Source organism: Fundulus heteroclitus, unplaced genomic scaffold (assembly GCF_011125445.2).
Source record: "Fundulus heteroclitus isolate FHET01 unplaced genomic scaffold, MU-UCD_Fhet_4.1 scaffold_180, whole genome shotgun sequence".
NCBI classification, from domain to species: Eukaryota; Metazoa; Chordata; class Actinopteri; order Cyprinodontiformes; family Fundulidae; genus Fundulus; species Fundulus heteroclitus.
The window spans coordinates 190,146-213,376 of record NW_023396592.1 but is presented as its reverse complement, the minus strand read 5'-3'; the positions used below and the strand labels follow the sequence as shown (position 1 = coordinate 213,376).

The window sequence follows — 23,231 nt, the reverse complement described above, 5'->3', positions numbered from 1 at the left end:
GTTGTCCCCCCATGACCCCCCTCCTCCTAATTCTAGGGGAGGCTTTAACATGTAAATGAAAATGCTGTGAGCTAAACAAATGTAAATCAGGGTTGCAAGGGGAGTTTTACCCCAAGTGACATTTCTCTAAAAGGTAAGAAAATCTCTGGTACAAATAGATCAGGCTCTATATAACCTAAATATAGACTCTTACATTTTACCTTGAATTGATTTATTTAATTAAAGTATGCTAGATTACTGTGTATGCCATTAGCAATGGCAAATGTTATGTAAAAAAAAAATACACAAAATAATTTATTTCAAAAATTTGTTTTAATCAGAATCAGTTGGTAAAATGTGAATCAGAATCAGCAAGGTAAAATGTGCATTCCATGCAAACATTAGAATCAGAATGAGAGGTCTGCAGAGATCACAGTCTCCTAGAGCTCAACTACTGTGCATAGTGGCATGACTACAGTGACCTTTTTTTTGGTCTTACTTAAATGCACAGAGGATGTATTAACTACACATCTCCCAGCAATGCGCTCAACTGGCAGAAATTATGCTGGGTATGACGTGTTTGTTCCCTGCAAGCCCCAAACTTCTATTGGCTTTCGTTCTGCTGACACCAAAACACTGTGCTTCACATAAAGCATATCAGCTGTGTCATTGCATGACAAAGTCCCAACCATTTGTCTTCCTAAAATACTGGCAAATTCTGCACCATATTCACATGTCCATGGCATATGAAGCTGTTGGCTCTGCTGAAATTGCCTCATAATCTGGACTTCAATTGTCCTATTGTTGTGATTAAACTTTCCCAGTATTCCATTAAAACGCTCAAATGAAAGCATGGTTAACATGGGGTGCAAGTTTTGAATCGCATAAAAATGTGTATGTGTCACTAATTAGGTCAAGAATAGATTATGGGAGTGTGGTATATGGTTCAGCGGCTAAGTAGGTTAAAAATTTTTTACGTTATTCAAGCTAGAGCATTGAGAATTTGTTTAGGGGCAGTTAAATCAACTCCAGTATGAGCTTTACAAATAGAATCAGGAGAAATGCCATTATGTATCAGAAGGCAACAGATAATGGTTAATTACTGGATAAATTTAAAGGACATAATGAAGATCATCCAGTTATGAAAGTATTAGAAAGTTGTTGGGAAAGACGAAAGGGTCAATTTAATAGTTTTGGATGGATTGGGGATGATAGAGCAAAAACATTTAATGTATATAACAAAGAATTCAGTCCAACAGTATTGTGGGCTTTGAGACCTACATGGATATGGAAATATATTAATATAGATAGATCATTATTAAATATTAAGACAAGAAATATAATAGATATCTGCCAAGAATTTTACAATCAATACAGATTAAATATAATGATAATTTGCAAATGTATACTGATGGTTCGAAAAATCCAAAAAATGAAGCAACTAGTGTAGCTGTAGTGATTCCTGAATTAAAAATTAATATTTCAAAAAGAACATCTAATTATTTTAGTATATATGCGGTAGAATTATGTGCTATATTATTAGCTTTAGAATGGGTGGAGGATACAATATAAATAAAATAATAATTTGTAGTGATTCATTATCTGCATTATTAAGTATAGAAAAGGGATGTACAAAGATTTTTCGTTTTTTTTTTTATTCTGGGATCATAAGGATTTGAAGGATATATATTAGGATCCAATAGATGGCAGTAATGCAACAACTATGGATGCAAGCTGTCGTTAAATCCTAAAGAAGAAGAAGAAGAAGAAGAAGAAGACGACGACTTTACTGTGTTTGGATTTTACTGGTATGCCGGACAACGTCTCGCGTTCAACTCCTCTAGGACGCGATCCACAACTTTCAGCCAGTCCGCAGACTGACGAGAAGAAACTGCTGATTGCTATCAGTGGACTGTCTCGTCAGCTTACTCAACATACTGCCGACATGAATGAGAGGTTCACTCAACTGTAAACTCCAGGTTGCTGTCCATAGAGGACAAGATGGCGGCTCTGCAGTCGAAGAACTGTGCTGGAGAGACTAACTCCATCAAGAGAAGACGGATGCACAAAAGCTTGCGGTAAGAATATATTTGACTGCTAGCTAAGCTAAAAGTAGCCTAGCCATAACCCAAAGCTAAGGGTGTATTTTTTGTGATTTACAGGACGCCGTCTTCACAACTCGGAAACAAATTGCAGGCGCTATGAACCGGCGCAAGGGTAAGATTTAAAGAATATGCTTTCATTCTGCGATAAAAGGAAATAGATACGGATAGATACCGATCATAACTGTACATTTTGTTTTCACAGACTAAGCATGCCTCATAATGAGGCAGTTACCTCCTATCTGCTCGGAGCAATAACTGCAAGCCTCGATTTACACTATATTGATAAAGACGACATTGTGTGTAAGGGACTTGTTTTACTGTTTCTCCCTTGTTTTTAATGTTACTGTGACTTGCGTTTGGTTTTTATTCATACCACTCTCATTTATTTGTTTTCCAGCCGCCTGTAAGACGTATTACGAGACGGTACGCAGGAGCTTCAGATATACGCAGCCAGAGAACTCAATGCGGGCGGAAGCTGCCAAGAATTCAGCTCGGAGTCGAGCGAGAAGAAAGAGGGTAAGACTTTATTTGGTGACTATTTTTCAGGTGCATTGATAGATGTGTTGTGTCCATACGCAGTGCATCCCATCGCATAATACTGATTCATTGTTTTGTTTTTTACAGCTGCAGGAATCGAGGCAGAGCGTGCTAGCTGATGAGGAAGTGGAACTCTGGATGTCCGCCACCGTCGACCTCATGTCTGACGAGGAAGATGGCGTCGTTGGCGGGGTCTCTGGATGGATTGTACCGCCGTCATTTCGTAGGCCGGATCTCTCTGAACTCTGTGTGAAGCTGCAGTCCCGGTTAGAGGCGACGCCGAAGTACAAAGCCACGCACAGCAGGCGTCTGCACATCGGACCTGCCTCAGAAAGAACGCCGCCAGCAGTTACCTACAACCCCGAGGAGGCAAACGGACAGTTCACGGAGTTGTAGTTTTTTGGATACGCATGTGTGGGAAGATCCTTGCGTTGTATATAGTTGTGTGTGTGTGTGTGTGTGTTTTTTTTTTTTTAATAAAGCTCTTTCTTTGCATAAACATCTTCCTGGCAAATGTTAATTTCCTGTATAAATTCATTCATGTCCTTGAAGGTAGCCTAATGATAGTGTAGTAGCCTACATAAGATAACATGAATATACAGCAATATATATATATATATATATATATATATATATATATATATATATATATATATATATATATATATATATATATATATATATATATATATATATATATATATATATATATATATATATATATATATATATACCAAACAACCAATCACGAGTGATTTTACTAGTTTGAAAATAATGGTTTCAGCCAATACTGAGTAAGAACAGTCTGGCCTGCCCTGGCCACGTGTGGTTTTGCTGCCAATCAGGAGCGATTTTACTTATTTAAAAATAGTGGTTTCAGCCAATACTGAGTAGGTTATTCAAGCCAGACCTGGCCAGCCGCGCGGGTTCGCTGCATTCATATGCTAATTAGGGCCATTAGTGCAGCTGATCGCTCTCCACATACGTCAGAGTCCGGTTCCGACAATTTGTGGCACTGAAAACGGCAACAAGCACGGGTTGCAAATTGTCGTTAACTGCCGAAAATTAGGGAGATCTGCGGTAGTTTACGGGGACGAAAATCTCACTTTTCATGCAGTGATTGAGCCTTGCCTGTCCCTGTTTTATTATTAAATCCTGTTTTTTGCCTTCACCTCACTTGTTTGGTTTGAATACTGGGTTTGCCTGATTCACGTTCGTAACAATATGATCATGTGATTGAAAGAACATCAACACTTGAGTGTGCTTCCTAGATGGGAATTATCTGTGATTTCAACAACTGCATAACTTCAATCAGATGTTTCTCATTAGCAATGGAATAAAATACAGGGAATATATTTGTGTTTCAATTCAATATGAAGAGTTGTTCACCTTGACTTTAGCCTGTAAGGTTAGGTTTAGAACGTAGTGTTATCTGTTCTGATATACAGTGTTAAAGCATTGGTAAATTTGGCTGTAAAATTCTATTGTTTTGGTCTTGTTTGAGCCGGTGTGTAAAAGGAGTTTAAGCATTTTTAATTTGCGTTAATTGTATGCATTATGTGTTAAAGCAAGAAGAAATGTGTTAATCGTATAGCTTACACATGTGGATGTAGTGCTGTGTTAAGAGTTTTGGAAAATTGTTAAAAGTATTGAAAAATCTGTCATAGCAATTGTAAAAAACTGTAATATTTTAATACCCTGAAATGGCTGCAGATGGAAAAAATAAAAAACGACAAATTAGATTTTTGTTAAAGGTCTGTGACTAAGAGGAATCTGCTGTAAAAGCAAATCTCATGCACCTTAACAGGCTTACAGGGATTTTTATAGATAATAAAAAGGCCCACAGCTACACAGATACTTCACCAAATAGTGGGCCTGAAGTTCTTTTCCACTTGTTTATGCTTTGTTTCCTGCCAGCCACACCTGAAGATTTCGCAGCTGGGAAGCAAAAATCTTTTTGTCTCTGACCAAAGCGAATGATTCCAGTTGAAGTCCCAGGTAGCATTTAGCAAACTCAACACATTTACCCATGCAGCTGTCAATGGGTTGCTCGCGAGCAGGCTTATTTCATGCAAACAGGATTAGATCGCAGCTTTATAAGCAGAGGACATGGGAAATCTGTCCAGCCAGTGCACTTGGACCACCTAGTGGCAGAGGACAGGACAGAATTGTGGAACACCATTTTTAATCTTTAATAAAAGACGAAACAAATAATGCTTAGTTCCTCTCGTTTTAGCGATACTAATCCTAAACAACAGGTGTGTTCGAAGAACCCAATTAGCCGGATCATGATTAGCCGGATGAAATCATCTTGGATGTGTCATTTGATCTTGGATGTTTTAAGCAACATACGAAGAACGGACCCCTGGACTCAAGAAGGTTAGTAGAAACAATCAACACATCACACCACGCTAAAACCCTCTGAAACATCCCACATACACTACCCACTAACACTTAAAAGATAAAACTAAAATCACATGTATAATTCTTATTTCCACAGGCCGGAGCCCCGATGATGAGCTAATTAGTAATTATGTCAAAGTGCTGTGTGCATGTTCCAGTGTTTCAGGTGCATGTGTCTACTTATCTGGTAACAAACCGGGTCTTAATTACAGCCATAATTTAAGACTGAATTGTTCATATTTACAATAATGTCAAAGGCAGAGGTTTTCTCTGTTAAAAAAATACTTTAACTAGAAATATCAAGACTCATAGTAGAAGAATGGAGAAAACTTTAATTAAAGGACAAAATAAAATGATTCACCTCACTAGTTCTAAAACCAGGTACAGACGGTGATCTTAGTGCAGCTATGCCTTTGTGTCAAATAAAACGGATATTAATTAAACTAACTAGGATATTATCCCCTTGTCTCCTTAAAAGGCTTCATGTCTCCCTGAAGCTAAACTTGACTTTTAAATGTCATGAATATTACTGGATGTCTTTAAACACATCATATCTGATAACAGACTGCAGACACCTGATTTCCTGTCAATGGGTCCAGGAGGGCAGACTGAGCCCTTCCTGCATCTCCTGTTTACCTGCAGCAGGTAGAGATCAAAGGTCAGAAGCTCAGGCTCCATTTTGTCTCTGAAGAACAAACACGTCGGTGTCAGAATTAAAGGTAAAATCATTTTATTCTAACTTTTCTTCTGCTCACTGAGTTTTTCTTTGGGAAGTCAGAGTTCAGTTTGCTCCTCTGTTGACACCCAGGTCTTTGTTACAGAGAGCACTTTCTACCCGTGTCAGCAGCTCTGTTGTATAAAGTACTGAAATCTCAGAGTCAAGTAAAAGTATAGGTACCTCTCCAAAATATGACTTATATCCAAGTCACTGACTGAAATGTTACTTGAGTTAAATACTTAAAGTATCTGAAATGTCTTAGTTATAAAAATTACTGTAAAAATAGATGTACTCAAGTGATGTAATGAAAAGTATAAGTAAAAGAAGGTAGATGCAGTTTGAAATATATATATATATATATAATTATTTTTTTTTAGATTTTGGTAAATTTTGAAGGTCAAATTCACTTAAAATAATATAAACAACCAAGTGAAGGAGAAATTTAGACCAGGTTTAGACAGAAAATACAACCTTTTTGTAAGCTTTCAGTTTTCCTTCTTCAAGTAAGGTCAGTGCTATGCACTTTAAAACTGCACACAACAAAGTGCAGGCAAAGGGGGTGTATACTAAGAACATGGTTAAGTGATAAACCAGGCTTAGTTAACCTACAGGAAGTGGTAAAACTGCTAATAGATAGACCTGTAACGTTATCAGTAGGTGGGGTCAATGTCTCGCTCTCGCTCTCTTTCTCTCGAGTAACTAAACCAAACATTGAAAATATATAGGAGTAAAAGTATGCAATTAAGTTTGGAAATATAGTGAAGTAAAAGATAAATCTATCAAAAATAATTGCACTGAAGGAAAGTATAAAGTACTCCAAAATATACTTAAGTACAGTAGTGAAGTATTTTTACTTCATTACTGTACAACAGTGGCCAGCAGCTGTGTTCAGTGTTTGGTGTCAGCAACTATAAATGTGTTTAGAATGATGCTTTCTGGCTGTGGAGGAACAAGGACACTCAGATCTCTGCAGAAACAAAGGTTGTTGTGCTGATTTCTGTCCTGCCTCTGGTTCCAGCAGCCAACCATAAAACTGTTTATCAGAGTTCCTGAGAACAGGAACAGACTTTTTAGTGATGGTTCCTGAGCTCTGAGCTATTATACTAATATGGTTTATGTCTTTACCAAAAGAAAAAGAACATTTCTCCCTTCTTTGACTCTTAAGGTGCATTTCTTCAGTTCACTTCTAGCCCTGCTGTAGGCCAGTCTGTCTCCTGATCTGCATCCACACTGCAGGTCATGCTCTGTGGTTACAGGAAGCGCGCTTCCTGCCTTCAGCCTGCATCGTCCACACATGCTTTCTGTCTAAGAAAAACTCTGACTGTCTCTGTGGGTAGGACTGCATCAGTGCAGAAGTGACTATAGGACAACACAGATGATGGGAAATCTTCCAGATCAGCGTCCTCTGTGGACACTTTCCAGTCCCTGTGTTCAATACAGGCCTGTAATCATTTCTGTTTCTGTCAGAGTTGGACCTGCTCTGCTAAATAAAATCTGAAGCAAAGGGTTGTCAGCAGAAAATGTGGAGGAACTGATAAAAAGAGGTTTTTAGATAGAAATGGAGGCTATGATCTCATATGGAAATCTAAAGATTCTTAGTGTTAGAAGAACTCTGGAAACTTTTTGTTTCCATCTGTGGAGTGAAACTGTGGATGAGACTCTGTGTAGAAATGTCTAGCATTTCTATATTTAGCTAAAACTGTGTTTAATTAAGGGTGCCCTGACTAATTTATGGCTCATGTGTTTCAGTCTGTTGTATATAATAAATGAGAGCGATGTTTGTTTAGCTGTGTATGTATTCATGTGTATGTTTGTATGTATAGCGTCTTTTCTATTGCCACTGAAAAGCCTGGAGCTTTCAGATCCCTGCTAGCTTTTTGTAACACTTTTGTGTGGTAATTACAGAATAATAACGAAAACTGTACTTAAATATATCCCATGGACCAGAATTATTCAACCAAGTTCGTCTACTGGAGCAAAAGATGCATTACAGTATGTTAGAAAGGTAAAAAGACCACAGACCAGGGAATAAGTTTAAACTGCCGGCTTATTATTGAAACAACTTACAAACAAGACACTGGACAACACTTAACACAATTTCAAATTACCTTAACCCCTTTTGTTAAGTAATTAGGTTTTAACCTTTCGAATTAACCTCTGACTTTTGACTTCATATCAGATTTTGTTATCAGGCTCTAGTATCAGGTTGCAACCTTTTTAGTCTGGTTTAGTTCAAATTAGTTCTTAATTCTGTTCAGTTAAGATTTTGATCTGTTAATTAACTCAGGCTGATCTAATTCACATCAGTGAAGTTTGCCTTTCGAGTTTGAGGATTCATGTAGTAAATGTACCCATTTACATTTATGCAAAAAGTAAATAGCATAACAACAATTACCATTTACAATTTGTTTCACAAAAAAAAAATACAAAGGTTATCAAACTAAATTGATTCAGCAAAAGACTGAATGAATTGGTACAAAACCAAAAGAAAAGAGGGTCCTCTTCTCTATCTGCTTTTCTTTTTTTCAATAAGCAACTCAGGGTTCACCAAGAGTCCGCTGCAGCTTTGCAGAAAGTGGATGAATCCTACCAGTTCGGAAGCAATCCGCACCGTCCAATAGAGACGCTATTACTCTGGTAGTTGCACAGCACAGTTCAGAAGATCACAGGGTGGCTCGCCATCTTGCTTTAACCTCGTGGTTTCCAAGTCGTGTCAGTTGAATAATTCTCCAACCCACTCTAAATGGCCTATTGTAACAACATAAAATGTGCATAAATACCAACATAAATAACCAGGTAGCTTTAAATAAACATTGTCCAACTCCCGTCTCAATTGCGGTTCTTAAAATGGCTGCCGAACATCATAGTGTAGTGATGCACTGTGATGTTCAGTTTTAGCTTATATTGGCAGCATGTGCTTCAAGTTTTACCATAAATTAACTTAAAATCACTACCTCGGCTTTACATATTCACAAAATCATAAATACATTACACATATCTTTTTTTTTTCCTTTTTAAAGAAAGAAAGAAAAACGTTTTTTTTTTTTCCTCTTTTTTTTTTTTTTTTTTTTCCCACTCACCAAGTCCCGTTTTCCAACGTACTAATCGTCTCCACACAGGTACAGATCGAGTACGGAAAATATCTTCTCCACAAAATCCACCAAAATTGGCTTCTAACCACTTAAGGTTCTTCACCTTCCTCTCTCAACGTTTTTTTCTTTACCTTCCTCTCTCAAAGATTTTCTTTTAGCCCGCTCCGCAAAAACCACAAGCTTCCAGACAAGAAAAAAACCTTTGAACAATCCGATTGGTGGTTGTTGGTCACCTGGGTCACGCAGCAACGTGCCCTTCAAAATAAAGATCCAAATGCATTTTAAACACAAAATAACTCATGAAATAACATACTGAATAAAATAAAATATTACAGATGTTTTTAATGAATTGTTAACCACATTAACATATTTATTGATTGATTTTTTTTTTAACTAATTTATTGATTTTGATAACTAAGTAAACCTGGGTTACACCTTCATTCACATTTACCGACTAATTTCACTTTCTGGGGCTTTGGTGCCTCAGCTGACCCAGAACTCGGGGCTTGTTGAGGAAACGGGGTTGGCTGGAGCCAGAAAAACTGTCCACCACAAGGGTGGAGTAAGGAGCAGTCAGGAGTGGACTAGTTTACAAACCTATGGATTTTATAGCCTTAATTTGTGAAAAATGTAGTTTTAAAATGATTCTAGGCAGAAAGTACACCTCCAAGCTTCATGTGTGCAGTCAGTTCTTGAGGATGATGAGCCGATGCTAATTCTGCTGGGACTTGTCGGGGCGGCAGAGACCCACCAACAGGCTGGTGTCTCCAGGGAGGCTGCAGGGAGAAACCCCTGTTGATGCTGCTGCTGTGTTATTACGTATACTGCACTTGAAATAAGATGATGGAGATGAGTTGATCCTATATTAAGAGCTAAATCGTATTCAGTTGGCAGATAATCCTATTTAGCTGCTCAAATCAAGGGTAAAAACACTCGTTTCCAGAAAGTTTTACTTCCTTTTAGTTCCTTTTAGCAGTGAAGCTGCAGCATCTTTGTCCATATTTGCGGGCCGCTGTGTTCAGAACCAACACATCAGAACTTCAGAGGAAATGTTCCCTCCTTCATTCACTCTGGATGTTTCTACAGACCTAGAACAGGATTCCAGTTCAGACCTGAAAAGGTTTCACCCTCAGTTTTAGCTTCATTTTCTGAAGAAACCAGAACTTCTCCAGATGGTTCTGAGGAGATCAGCCAGCAGACATCAGGAGGTGCATGAAGTAGTGAAGGAGAGGACAATCCAGACCCAGATGGTACCTGCTGAACTCAGGTTCCTCTGGTCCTCTACACACATGATGGGAACCAGCTTTCTGCTCTACAGAACACTGACTGGACCTGAACCACTGGGAACTGACTGGTTCTGGTTTCTCTCTCAGGCTGACTGAAGTCCAGGAGATGGAGAACAGAGCAGAACCTCCAGGATCCAGCTGTCCGTCTATGAGGAGTGACCGGTCCAAAGGAAAGAATCCAGACTTCAGTGAAGAACCTGGACCCTCAGAGTAAGAACCCAGTTTCTAACTGATCCATGTGACTCCACAGAGATATAATATCTAGAACATTAACTGGTTGATCTTCAGCGTCTCTCTGGTTTCAGCTTTGTTCTGGTTCTAAGGTTCTGCTCCATGGTCCGTTCATGGGTTCTTTTCTTTAATGACGGCGACATCAGCTCCTCAGACCAGATCTACAGCTTTAGTTCTGCTATCAGGGACCAGATCCTCTGCTCTCCACCTTCTCAGACTAGATGTGATCAATCGGACCGTGTCCAGAACTTTCTGGGCTTTGTAGTACTAGTAGTGTATACTATAGAAGTACTTTGTAGAATAATTCATCTAAATCTGATCTCATCAGCTCTATTAAACTGTGACATGAGCCTGTTGTCCTGCAGGTGTTGGTAGGACCCATGTGATCCAGACCAGTAGAACCCGGTTATTAAGATAATGTTCAGTTTGGTCCAACAGAACCGTCTGATAAAAACCAGAGAAGAATCTCTGAACACAAACTGGTGCAGAGAAGCAGAAGCTTTAAAGATCCAGAAACATTCAGAGTTTCTCACTGATTGATGTGATCTGAATAACAACATGTTGGTGTTTCAGAGGTCAGAACCACAGACAGAGAGCAGAACCTCCAGGATCCAGCTGTCCGTCTATCAGGAGTGACGGGTCCAAACATAGACCTCCAGACTTCAGTGAAGAACCTGGACCCTCAGACTCAGAGTAAGAACCCAGTTTCTAACTGATCCTTGTGATTCCACAGAGATATATCTAGAACATTAACTGGTTGATCTTCAGGGTCTCGATTCCAAAGTAACTTTATTTTTCTTTTAACTAAATAATTCTGAAGGATGTCAGTCAGGCAACCAGTAGTGTTTAAATAAAGAACTGAGAATCAATAATGGTTGTTATGCCCACAAACATGTTTGAATATGAATATTATTACTAATCATAATTTGCTATTAGAATTTAATAATAGATCATTCAAACTCAAATGGTAGCTATAACAAATTTAATTTGAATGCTTGTGATCCAAGGGCTATGAGCCTGTAGTGATTAACACTAAGAATTTGTTTATTAATTAGCAGTTATGAACTTATACATGCTGGAAAAGTGTGATCTGACCAGTTTAAATGGTTAGACTTATCCAGCAAACATTGATAACTCAAATTGTAATTGCAATTGGAGTTTTAATCCGTACTTTTTTACCACAAACCAATAAAAATGTCTGTTTATTCAGTTATTAACTCAAAAAGGAGGTACTTCTTTTTGGTCTTAGAAACCATTCAACTTCTGGACCAAAATAACCACAATTTCACAAGTTATTATTCTAATAATTCCCTGTTACAGAAATTATTCTACTTAATAAAACACTAGGAAACACTACTCGCTACTCAAAAGAACATACAAAGGAAGTAAATGAAAATAAAACAAGTCAAAAATTGATTAAATGAGTAATAGCAATCAATTCACAGTTGTTAAGACTGATTGGCATCACATTCAAGAAGTCGGCGCTTTGACATAGCAGCATTAAAGATATGGCTAACATAGCTTTGAGGTGTCAGAGTGGAGTACTGGAACCAGATCTGTCCAGCCAGGTTCTGTGATGAATAACCGACCCAGACAGTTGTGAGATCCAGCAGCAGCTCTGCCAAGTGAGAGATGAGTGTTAGAGGGGCCATGACAGTAAATATTATTTTTCTGAGGTTTTAGGGTATAATATGGTCTGCTGGGCACTGATGAGGCCGTGTTAAAGTCACAGTGGATACCAAAGCACACTGCCAGGGCTGGTCAGCTTTGCTAAAAAATACTCAGATCATAAATAGTTTATCTTTCTATGTAATTCATGTTCTCCAATCAGAGCGAACCATCAAGCAAACACACCAGAGTTTATGGGGACTTTACTGAAGATAGTTTACTGTGAGGGGAATTCAAGTCGTGGTTTTCAAATAAACTGATTAACAAACGTCTGTACCAACACAGAAGGTGGTGACCGGTTTATTTAATTTCTAAATGGTGGTAAAGGTAAGAAAGGCGTGTTTGTAGGTATAAAATCTGCTGACTGACGACCACCACTGTCGGTGTAACCGTGGTGGAGAGCCAGCAGACAGCTACATAACCTAACTGTGTCTCAGGAATGCTGGCAGTGAGTTCTCCTTCTCTGCTTCAGTACTGAGGTGAATATTATATGTGAATTATGTGCGCTGTTTGGAAGTAATTTTGATAAAACTTGCTGTATAAGCGAAAGTGCCCGAACATTCCTCAATCGGCTGCTCCGGAATGTGACGTCACAAACAGAACTAGTACCGTGCATCTGGCTGCTAACACTACGACTTTCGCTACCGATTTTATTAATAACTCTTACTCTACGTACAAAAAATGAATAAAAAAATGTCTGATACATCTACAAACTCCCCCTCAAGCATCGGCGACTCCGATACCGAATATACATATACGAAGAAACGGAGTTTGAACAAGGTGAACCTGAGGAGACTATATCTAACGCTGCCCAAGACATAGAGCCCATGCTTCATTGTAAGTACCCCTCAGAATCCTCGCTCGTGAAGTGTGAATTGCATAAAACACTTTTGTCACTGCCGGCAATCCAGTCCTTTGCGTTTCTTTTACGAATTTATCCCATTTCTTTCGGACCTTTTGATCCACCGGCCAAGTATGTAGCGTTACTTTCTGGCCCGCACTAGACCGCGTTGAAGTTGGTTTGACATGGACATTCAAGCTCCGCGGACTCAGCGGAGCACTCTTGAGAAACAAAAATCAAATCAGATTTGTTGACGGTCCCACCGCGTATGGGAGAAGGGAGCAGCTGAGAGACGCTGGCCGAAATCGGAGTCCTTCAACCGTGAGCTAGATCCCGCTGACTCCGGAGCTTGAATGTCCAATGTCAAACCTACTTCACCGCAGTCTGCACTTCAGCCACCAACTACGCACCTAGAAGACATTTTATTGTGGACTTAGTTCGGCTTTTTTTTTTTTTTTTTTTTTTTTTTTAAAAGCGCTTGCTCAAAGTAGATGTGGATCAGCAGATTTGGTGTGTGAAAGAAGATACTGGAAAACCTCCATATATCCTTGTTCGCCGTACCGGTTGTACAACGTAAACAATGTGTGTTTCTATGCAAGTTTGCTTCGTGCATTCTCGGTGTTCTTGAACTGACGTCACACGTCGGAAATGGCCGATCGTAAACGAAGACGGCACTCAAACGCGGAATGCCATAATCGGTGTAAAAAATTTGCAATATTTCATATTTAAACTTAATTTGAACAGTTTTGATACATGAATATTCAAAGTTTACCTTGTTCTGGAAGTTATTCAACAGTTTTCAGGATTTTTTTTTTTCAGTCCAAGAGTTAGACTTTAAGGTTTTAAAGTGTCTGAAAACCTGCAACACAAACACTTCAACCAGCCAAGAAACCATAATGGATTTGTAACGGAGTGATGCTCAGAGAAGGGAGGTGTGGATGGAGGGGGAAGTGGTGCTTATGTTGGGGGGGGTCGGGGGGGGGGCAGTTTTTAAAATATGGTTGTAGCCAATCAGAGTGAATTCAACCTGGTAGATCTGCATATCGTTACCATAACAACCCTTTCACTGAGGAGGAATGTTTGGCCTGACAAAACTACAAAATTATGTTATTTATTAAAATGAAATTCTTTGGAAAAGCTACATATGCAGCAATATCAACTAGATGAAATGGTTTATACAGTGATTTCTGGCACCTTTAGGTTCTTTACTTGGAACATTAATAATGTGATAAAGAGGAAAGCCATACTAAACTGTTTAAAGAGAGAAAAAGTACAGATTGTGCTTCTTCAAGAAACAATTGAGTGATGAGGAACACAGAAAACATCTGAGTGAACTCATCATGCTTCCATGAAGAGAGAGCAAAGCTGAGGTTATGTTCTGACCCAGCTTCTGGTCCGCTCTTTGTGGTGGACCTCCATGAACATCTCCAGCTTCAGGAGGAGCTCCACCCTGTTGGTAGTGAACTGTTTAAGTGATGAAGAAATGTCTCCACAGAGGGAGGAAGAGGAGCAGCGTTGGTGTGGAGGAGCAGAGGTCCTGCTGTGCTTTGTGTCAGAAGGTCCTGATGGACCCGGTCTCTACCAGCTGTGGACACTGGTTCTGCAGACAGTGCATCACGTCATACTGGGACCAGTCTGCTCCATCAGGACCCTCCTCCTGCCCCCAGTGTGGGAAAAGACCCAGAAGAGGACCTGGACTGCTGGCAGCCAGTCAGAGCAGCTGTGCTCTAGGTGAGACTGAACATCTCCAATCAAAACTTCCTTCTATCGTCTCTGTTGGACTAATTCCTCATCTTTAGTTGGCATTTGGGAATCTAAGTGTTTAAAGTCTTTCTGGGATCGATTATTTCCCCTGAATCTCTGGATTTCCAGCTGCTGTAAATGTAACGTCTGTGTTCAACCCAACAACCTATTGAGTTTGCTTTGAAGTGGTTCTGTTTTCAGACATTTGTGCTAAATGCATTAAAACTGAACATCTCCTTAAAGCTGCAGCTCATTTTTGTCAGGGTTTTGTTTACCGATGAACTAAGGACGCACACACGGGACTAAAAGTTAGAGTTTTTATTGAAGGAAGTATGCTGAGTGGTGAGTGATGAAGACCGGAGGTTCAGGACTGCAGAAGGTCAGGGATGAATGTGATGGCAGGAGCTGATGGCCCGGAGACAGAGAGTCCACACTTGCTAGGTGCTGCTCGGCTAGCAGGCCTCATAGCACTCAGGTTAGCAGTTCATTGGAGACACCAGGGCACAGAGCTGAGCTTCACCAGGGCGGCTAGTCAGGTTAGCAGAACTTGAGAGACACCAGGGCTCAGAGCTGAGCTTCACCAGGGCGGCTAGTCAGGTTAGCAGAACTTGAGAGACACCAGGGCACAGAGCAGAGCCTTTCCAGGATGGCTAGTCCAGTTAGCAGTTCTCTGGAGACACCAGGACACAGAGCAGAACCTCTCCAGGAACAAACAGTGAACGAACAGTCTTTAGAGTGACTGACAGGACTAACCTTAACAACAGGAGCAAAACAAAGCTTCCAAGGCAAAACGGGGACTGGCATGGAGAGGTGTGGAATGATGACGGCCCAGTGCTGAACTGAAGGCAGAGGCAGGTTTAAATAAAACACTTCACAGGTGGAAACAGGGTCTGGCTAATTGACTGGTAAATGATAACAGGTGTGACTGACTGCTGAGGAGGTGAAGTGAAAAATGACAGAAAATAACTGATGACTGAAAACTAACAATAAATAAAGTCAAACCTAACCCAAAAGAGATGAAAAAATGAAAATAACAGAAAAACAAAGCCAAACCAAAACTAAACCATGACAATTTTGATGGAAACAAAAAGGTGGAGAAAACAACCTGCTGCACTGCTGCTTTACAGAAAGAGGGGAGGAAAGTCTGAGAGACAGAAACCTTTATTTCCTCTGACAATAGATCCCAGATTACAGCAGATAGATTTGTAGAAACATGGAATCTTTATATCTCCTGTTTAATTCTAAAGGACCAAATCAGTCCCATGTCATTTTTAATCTGTAATTATTCTCTAAAAACATCCAATCCAGTCTCTGAGGGAGAAAAGCATCTGAAATGTGAACACTACCTGATCCAAGGAGCTGTTTCTCTGGCAGACTAGAGCATTTCCTCCAGATTTCCTTCATTAAGACTGAAAATGCTGCCAGGAACCATTTTCTTTCTCTCTGCCTCTTCTGTAGGTGCTGTGTTTGTGGGAGAAAGTCAGATAGAAGCAGAGAAATGAGGACAATGGTGACCTGATGCTAAAGAGTTCATGTTGCTGAAAGCTGCTGCATGTTTCTGTCAGCATTTCTTCATCTGATCTGCTTTGTGAATCAGATCCTGACAGTGAACAGATACTGGCCACAAAGCAGAGGCAGAACTCTGCTGTCTGACCATCTAACAAGGTTCTGCTTCTAAGGATGGATCCCATTGGTTAGCATCTCATCATGTGAACTAAGAAACCTTCTAATGATGACACCTCCTGATGTTCCAGATGTTTCTGCTCCAACTTCATCACTAAATCAGGTTTTTCCTTCAGTTGTCTCTTCTTCTCTGTTCCAGCAGATGTTGGTCTGCAGGAGGTTCTAAAGGAACATAAGATCAGTCTGAGGAGGAGATGTGAACGTGTGACTGAAGGAAGTGATGAACCAGGAAGTAGAACCCTCCTTAACAGGATCTACACTGATCTCTACATCACAGAGGGACAGAGTGAAGAGGTTAATACCCAACATGAGGTGAAGCAGCTGGAGAGAGCTTCCAGGATCCAGAACCTCCATGACTCTCCAATCAGGTGCCACGACATCTTTAAAGCCTCACCTGACCAACATGGAGCCATCAGAGTGGTTCTGACCAACGGCGTCGCTGGTGTTGGAAAAACCTTCTCAGTGCAGAAGTTCACTCTGGACTGGGCCGAGGGCTTGGAGAACCAAGATGTCCGTGTGGTGGTTCTGCTGTCGTTCAGGGAGCTGAACCTGATCAGAGGTGAGCAGCACAGTCTTCTCACGCTGCTCCATGTTTTCCATCCAATCCTCCAGAAGCTCCCAGCAGAGCAGCTGGCTTGCCACAAACTTCTCTTCATCTTTGACGGCCTGGATGAAAGCAGACTTTCTCTGGACTTCAGCCATAGTCAGCTGGTTTCTGACGTCTCACAGAAGTCATCAGTCGACGTTCTGCTGACAAACCTCATCAAGGGGAACCTGCTTCCCTCGGCTCTGATCTGGATCACCTCCAGACCTGCAGCGGCCAATCAGATCCCTCCTTCATGTGTTGCCAGGGTAACAGAGGTACGAGGCTTCACCGACGCCCAGAAAGAGGAGTACTTCAGGAGGAGGTTCAGTGATGAAGAGCTGTCCAGCAGAATCATCTCCCACATCAAGACCTCCAGGAGCCTCCACATCATATGTGGAATCCCAGTCTTCTGCTGGATCACTGCTACGGTTCTGGAGAACATGTTGACCACAGAGCAGAGAGGAGAGCTGCCCAAGACCATGACTGACATGTACTCTCACTTCCTGCTGGTCCAGACCAGGAGGAAGAAGAACAAGTACCATGGAGGACATGGGAGGAGTCACAAGAAGCTGACGACACGCTTCTGGGAAGGGTGGAAGAAGAACAAGTACCATGGAGGACATGGGAGGAGTCCACAGGAGCTGATGGAGGCTGACAGGGATGTTCTCCTGAAGCTGGGGAGGCTGGCCTTGAAACATCTGGAGAAAGGAAACATCATGTTCTACCAAGAAGACCTGGAGCAGTGTGGTCTGGATGTCACAGAGGCCTCGGTGTACTCAGGAGTTTGTACAGAGATCTTCAAGAGAGGGAGCGTGATCTTCCAGAAAGCAGTCTACTGCTTTGTTCATCTGAGTATTCAGGAGTTTCTGGCTGCAGTCTACATGTTCCACTGCTTCACCAGCAGGAACACACAGGTGGTGGAGAACTTCCTGGGAGATAAATACAGTGAAACATCTCTGGATGACTTCCTGAAGAGAATCATGGATAAATCCCTCAGAAGTGAAAATGGCCACCTGGACCTGTTTGCTCGCTTCCTTCATGGCCTCTCTGTGGAGTCCAACCAGAGACTCTTAGGAGGCCTGCTGGGTCAGACAGAGAACAGTCCAGGAACCATCCAGAGAGTCATCACCAACCTGAAGGAGATGAACTATGGTGGAATCTCTCCTGACAGAAGCATCAACATCTTCCACTGTCTGATGGAGATAAAGGACCTCTCAGTTTATCAGGAGATCCAACAGTTCCTGAAATCAGAGAACAGATCAGAGGAGCTCTCAGAGTATCAGTGCTCAGTTCTGGCCTATATGCTGCAGATGTCAGAGGAGGTTCTGGATGAGTTGGACCTGGAGAAGTACAACACATCAGCAGCAGGACGACTGAGACTGGTTCCAGCTGTGAGGAACTGCAGAAAGGCTCGGTGAGTCCAGATGTCTTCACTGACTGATGCTGATTCAGCATTATTGCCGTCCGGTTTATTCTTCATTATTCAGTCCGTTCTGGACGTTTTTGGACCTTTAACTACTTCCTTCATACTTTGGACTATTTCAACCATTCAGATTTCTAAATCTTCAGCTCATCCAGGTCAGCTCTGCTGCAGCTTTTGGTATTTAGAGATTTTGATCTTTCTAAAAGATTCAATCATCCAGAGACACATTTTAAACTTCAAACAGCTCTTCACTCATTGGGCTGTTACCCATAATTCACCTCTTTAGAAAATCACTCTTTAGGTCAGGGCTATTGAACTGATGGTCTGTGGGCCACTTCTGGTCCGCTGGTGATGGTAATCTGGCCCGTAAATGACTTCTTTGTAAAAACGAAATAAATCAGAGAAGATCAGAAACATTGTGTGAAAAACAGCCCAGATGAGCGGCATGGTTGAACAGCCTTGGTTTGTCTGCTGTTCAGTTCCTAACCTCTAAGTAATAGGTTAGCTTTCATTGTTCTCTGAAACAGTGACATCGTAGACACTGGGAGACACACATAGTTGTGGACTGACATCTTCAACCCTTGGAGTAAGCCCCCCCCCCCACTGTGTAAAGCCACATAGGTGAGCCCACAATAAGAGACATTTGGCTTTATTTGCACTTCAACCATTGATTAACAAACAGTTGTCTGAAGGCAGGCAGGTTTCTAAAGCTGACTGCAGAACAGAGGATGTCACTAAACAGAACAGACACAGAACTCATGGTGCAGAACTGTCTCTGTCTATATCCACCTCTCCAGCACCCCTACACAAAGAAACAGGAAATGAACAACAGCTTCATTTTTAGTTTTATTTAACCAGGAAAAAGACCATTGAGATCAAGAACAATAGAGAACAAATGAACAGTGTCCTGCCTTTTGTTAAGACAGCAGTAAATTCATGGTGAGAATAAATTCCATAAATAAGATAATAAACTAGTTCATAGTTTAAAATAAGTCCAAGTAAATCCATGCTAACAATAGTTAAAAAGTTTTGGGTCTGATATTTAATCAGAGTGAGACCTCCCATCTTGGTCAGATCTCTGAATAAAGGTTCTTCAGAGAAGTGAAGGACATCAAGCCTTGTGTGGAGAACTTTCTTCATCTTGTTGGCTGTCTAGCTTCACATAGTCTCCTGTTGTGAGGACAGCAGCAACAGTCCATGACAAGCCAAGCCTAACAACACCACAGTGTCTCTCAGGAGCCCTTTGGCTTGTTCCACTATGTTATGGAGCTGGAACAGAGATAGAAGAGAGAGATTTCGGCTAACTAGATCCGCTATCATTACACCTCTCAACTTTTAGGGAAAGTTAAGAGTGAGATTATGTTCATTTTTTGGGCTGGGGGAGCGGTGGAGAATGGATCCAGTCAACTGTGTCTCATTTTTAACTGACTAGACATGGAAGTGGAGATGTTTTCCTTTGGTTAAAAAGTGAAAAAGGAGTGTCAACACCTTACTGTCCAGTTAGTGGGTTAAACAGAAAAACACCAAACTGTTCTCCTGGGATTGTTCCAACATACCTAGACTGCCTGATATGAGCAGAATCACGTCTGTTTAATCTCTATTCACAACATTTACGCTCAATATTGTACCTTCTCAACAAGTAAACGGCTCTGTTGTCCATGCCAGATTTCTGAGGAAAATCCCGTTTGCTCTGATTTTGGCTCATTTCCAGAAATTCTGTCTGCTGCAACCAAAACTCCACCTTCCTGAGTCCATTCAGCTGCTGCTTTATTATTGTAAAATAGATTTTGTTACTAGATAGACCCGCATGAATGGATCAAATGAAACAGACCCCACATGTACAAATAATCACTGAATAAAGTTCTAAAGTAGTTGTAAGTTTCTGCCGGCATTATTACCCTCCTTTTTTAATCAGAATCAGAAATACCTTAATAATCCCAGAGGGAAATTATTTAAGAATGGAGAACTGCTTTTTATATTATTAAAGAGTCCCACTAATGCAGAGTGCCTCAAGGCTCCATTCTTGGCCTCTTCCTCTTCTTTCTTTACCCCGTCCCTTTGGGGTCAGTTATGAGAAACCAGTGTTTAGCTTTTTTAGGCAGAAGACAGACTTTATGACACTAAAAAGAAAAATAGATGCTCTATATATAAACTTCTGTTGTTTGGGTGCATTGATGTCTCTAATGTCAGTGTTGACCTTAAAGTCAGTATGTGACAATGACTGCTACAGACATGAGTGTAAGACTAGAGAATAATCTTAACTTTGATGCTCAGTTAAAATCTGCCTTGTGAAAGAGGGCAAAGTGGAGCCTGGTAGCAGGTGGACCTTACCTGAAGCTCAGCCGGCCTTCTCCTTTGCCTCCATCTGCAGGTGTGAGTGGCTTTAATGCTCAGAGTGGCTCAGAGCTGATAGGTCTGGCTTTAAAACACAAGAGGCCTTTGCTCCACAATGTTCTCATCCAGCACTACTGACTAGATAAAGGAGCTATTCACTTACTTTATGGGATCTAACATGTCAAAGCATTAGGACCACTTTCCTGTTAGTGGAACTTTAAAAAGAATTCAGAGTTCAAGTTTTACATATAAAATACATAATAATGAATGGAGCATAAATCTGAAAACATTGTCCACTAATCTACCGTTTTAGTGTGTGGTGGCACAAGTGAGTCAAGAGTCAAGACATATATAAATTTTAATATAACTATGTAGATATGATGATTATTATTATACTCAATGTTCATAATAGAAGAACAATAAATAAACCAAATGTTTTTGAACTTGATAATTATTGCACATTAACAAGCTGCAACCAGCTATAAACGGTTGTAACAGAATCTTCTCTTGCAGCAATATATCAAGCTAAAACAGACTTTGTAGTAAATTAAATAGGGGTCCCTCCACTGCAGACAGCAGCAGGTAGAATGTACTTCAGCTATTATACCACTGAAGAAGTAAAGTGCTAAACTAAGTCAGCCACTGGTAAACTCCTGCAGCGGAGAGCATGCTCTGAAGAAAAGCTGCTTTATTGATGCAGTTGTAGTAACACACTGTGTTATAGTGGAAGTAACGTAACGCCGTTATCTGTTACATTAAGTCATGACTCTCTTTACTAAATGAAAACTGGAGCCTCCTGTTTTCTTTTTGATACATTACCAGTAATTTTACCCAGTTTGGTCACTTCCAGTAAAAGGAAGAGGCATCACTTGTACGTATAGTTAGAGATGATTTGGAAGTGAGATGAAGCCAAAACAACCATAGTGTATTATCACTAGACTCACATATGTCTAGAGATAATCTGGTGATAATTTACATAGAGGAGACGGCCAAATGCTACCATGGACATCCAGATAGATTTAGTCAGTTCTGTTGTTTTACTCTAGATGATCTTTCTTCATCTTTGTGGTTAAATGAAGCTTTTAACCAAAGCAGAGACACAGCAGCTCTGCAGTAGAACCAAGACCTGAAGAGACTGAAGAGATTGTCAGTGTGGCTCAAACAGGACATTGATGTGAAGAGCAGATGTTCATCTGATGATGACATCACTGTTTAGTCATCATCTTTTAGTCTGTTTATCACTGTTTATTAGTCTGATTTAACTACAACTGATCTGATTCTTTCTCTCATCACAGACTAGTGGGCTGTAGTCTCTCACCGACTGACTGTGAAGTTGTGGCCTCAGCTCTGAAGTCCAACCCCTCCCTGACTGAACTGGAAATAGATCAGATCAATGATGGACTAAGAACCTTTGGAGACTCTGAGATGAAGCGTCTCTGCGAGATCCTGGAGAATCCATTCTGTAAAGTAAAGAAGCTGAGGTTGGTTGTATCTTCACTGCTACTTTAAAACTTATTTTAATTAATAATTTTGTTCTGACATTTTATCTTTACAGACAACCTGCTGTCCAAATGTTTTGCCTTGTCAATTATTTATTTTCTTCTTTGATATTTTCAATATTGAACATTTAACACATAAAATGTTTTGGACTGAAAAACAAAAAATAGGAAAATAAGTCAAATGATGTGAATTATTGATGGAGATGTTTTAATTTGATTTGGGAAATATTTAGATAACAAGATCAGATCATTTAGCTTTATTTTCCATTTCTTTGTCACATCTTTACACGAAACATTAATTTTTGTTCCTCCAGAGTAGTGCCAGGATCACATTCATACACATAAACAAGTCAAACAAAAATAATAAAATAGCAATATCTAAAAAATGAATGTCTGAGAAGAACAAAGAGAAAATGTAAACTAAATCAAAGCGACGGCACCAGCAGGTTGCATGTTCTCCATGTGCATGCGTGGGTTCTCTCTGGGTACTCCGGCTTCCTCCCACAGTCCTAAAACATGACTGTTAGCTTAACTGGCCTCTCTAAATCCTCCTTAGGTGTGTGTGTGAATGGTTGGTTGTCCTGTCTGTCTCTGTGTTGTCCTGTGATAGGCTGCTTACCTGTCCAGGTGAAGCCCGCCTCTCAGCCACTGACAGCTGCAGATAGACACCAGCAGCCCTCAGGACCCCAGCAGGGATAAGCCTGGTGGAAAATGGTTGGATGGACGGCACCAGCCAGTTCCAGCAGCTCAGCTTTGTCCTGAAGCTGCTGTTCTGTTGGTGCGGCTCAGAGAGGAACCGTCCTCTTCAGTCTGACAGCTCAATCAGACAGAACCAGAACCAGGACCCAGCAGTGTGGCTATTAAAACTACAGCACAATATTGAAAAGTAAAAAGCTCTACTGCAGCAGACGCTCTCTGGACTCAGCGGTACCGTTCAGCAACAAGCCAACAAGTTTGAGCACCAAGAAGGAAACCAAAGAAAAACTGAAGAATCATCATTTCTATTAGTCTGCAGACCATTTCTGCCTGGCAGACCATGATCCAGAGGAACATCTGGCTCCAGCTGTTCTCCTCCATGCTCCTCCTCCCAGGATGTGAAAAAG

The 23,231-nt window shown here is 40.7% G+C and overlaps 2 protein-coding genes and 1 long non-coding RNA gene across 8 annotated transcripts; 2 read left to right on the top strand and 1 right to left on the bottom strand.

Annotated features, from left to right (window-relative positions):
- Positions 1-2,293: 2,293 nt before the first annotated feature.
- On the top strand, positions 2,294-4,548 carry LOC118556278 (uncharacterized protein C14orf93-like). The gene is made up of 4 exons (XM_036129530.1): positions 2,294-2,384; positions 2,482-2,600; positions 2,709-2,917; positions 4,539-4,548. Exons 1-4 carry the CDS (start codon positions 2,294-2,296, stop codon positions 4,546-4,548), a joined length of 429 nt encoding a protein of 142 aa, XP_035985423.1.
- A 1,127-nt stretch (positions 4,549-5,675) lies between these two features.
- Positions 5,676-22,246, top strand: LOC105925068 (NLR family CARD domain-containing protein 3). 6 transcript variants are annotated; one of them, XM_036129526.1, is made up of 7 exons: positions 5,676-5,743; positions 10,208-10,330; positions 10,925-11,044; positions 14,356-14,591; positions 16,429-17,421; positions 17,494-18,286; positions 21,925-22,246. In XM_036129526.1, the coding sequence occupies exons 2-7, from the start codon at positions 10,227-10,229 to the stop codon at positions 22,136-22,138; spliced, it is 2,460 nt and encodes an 819-aa protein (XP_035985419.1). In that variant the 5' UTR covers positions 5,676-5,743; positions 10,208-10,226; the 3' UTR covers positions 22,139-22,246. The 6 variants fall into 6 exon arrangements, with proteins under 6 accessions (XP_035985419.1, XP_035985418.1, XP_035985420.1 ...); XM_036129525.1 differs by having other exon boundaries at positions 5,686-5,743; positions 10,153-10,330; XM_036129527.1 differs by lacking the exon at positions 5,676-5,743 and adding an exon at positions 9,946-10,084.
- LOC118558936 lies at positions 7,772-9,219 on the bottom strand. Its single transcript, XR_004928551.1, has 2 exons — positions 8,823-9,219; positions 7,772-8,490 (listed from the first exon to the last, which is right to left on the bottom strand). It is a non-coding gene; the product is annotated as an uncharacterized LOC118558936 (long non-coding RNA).
- Positions 22,247-23,231: the final 985 nt, after the last annotated feature.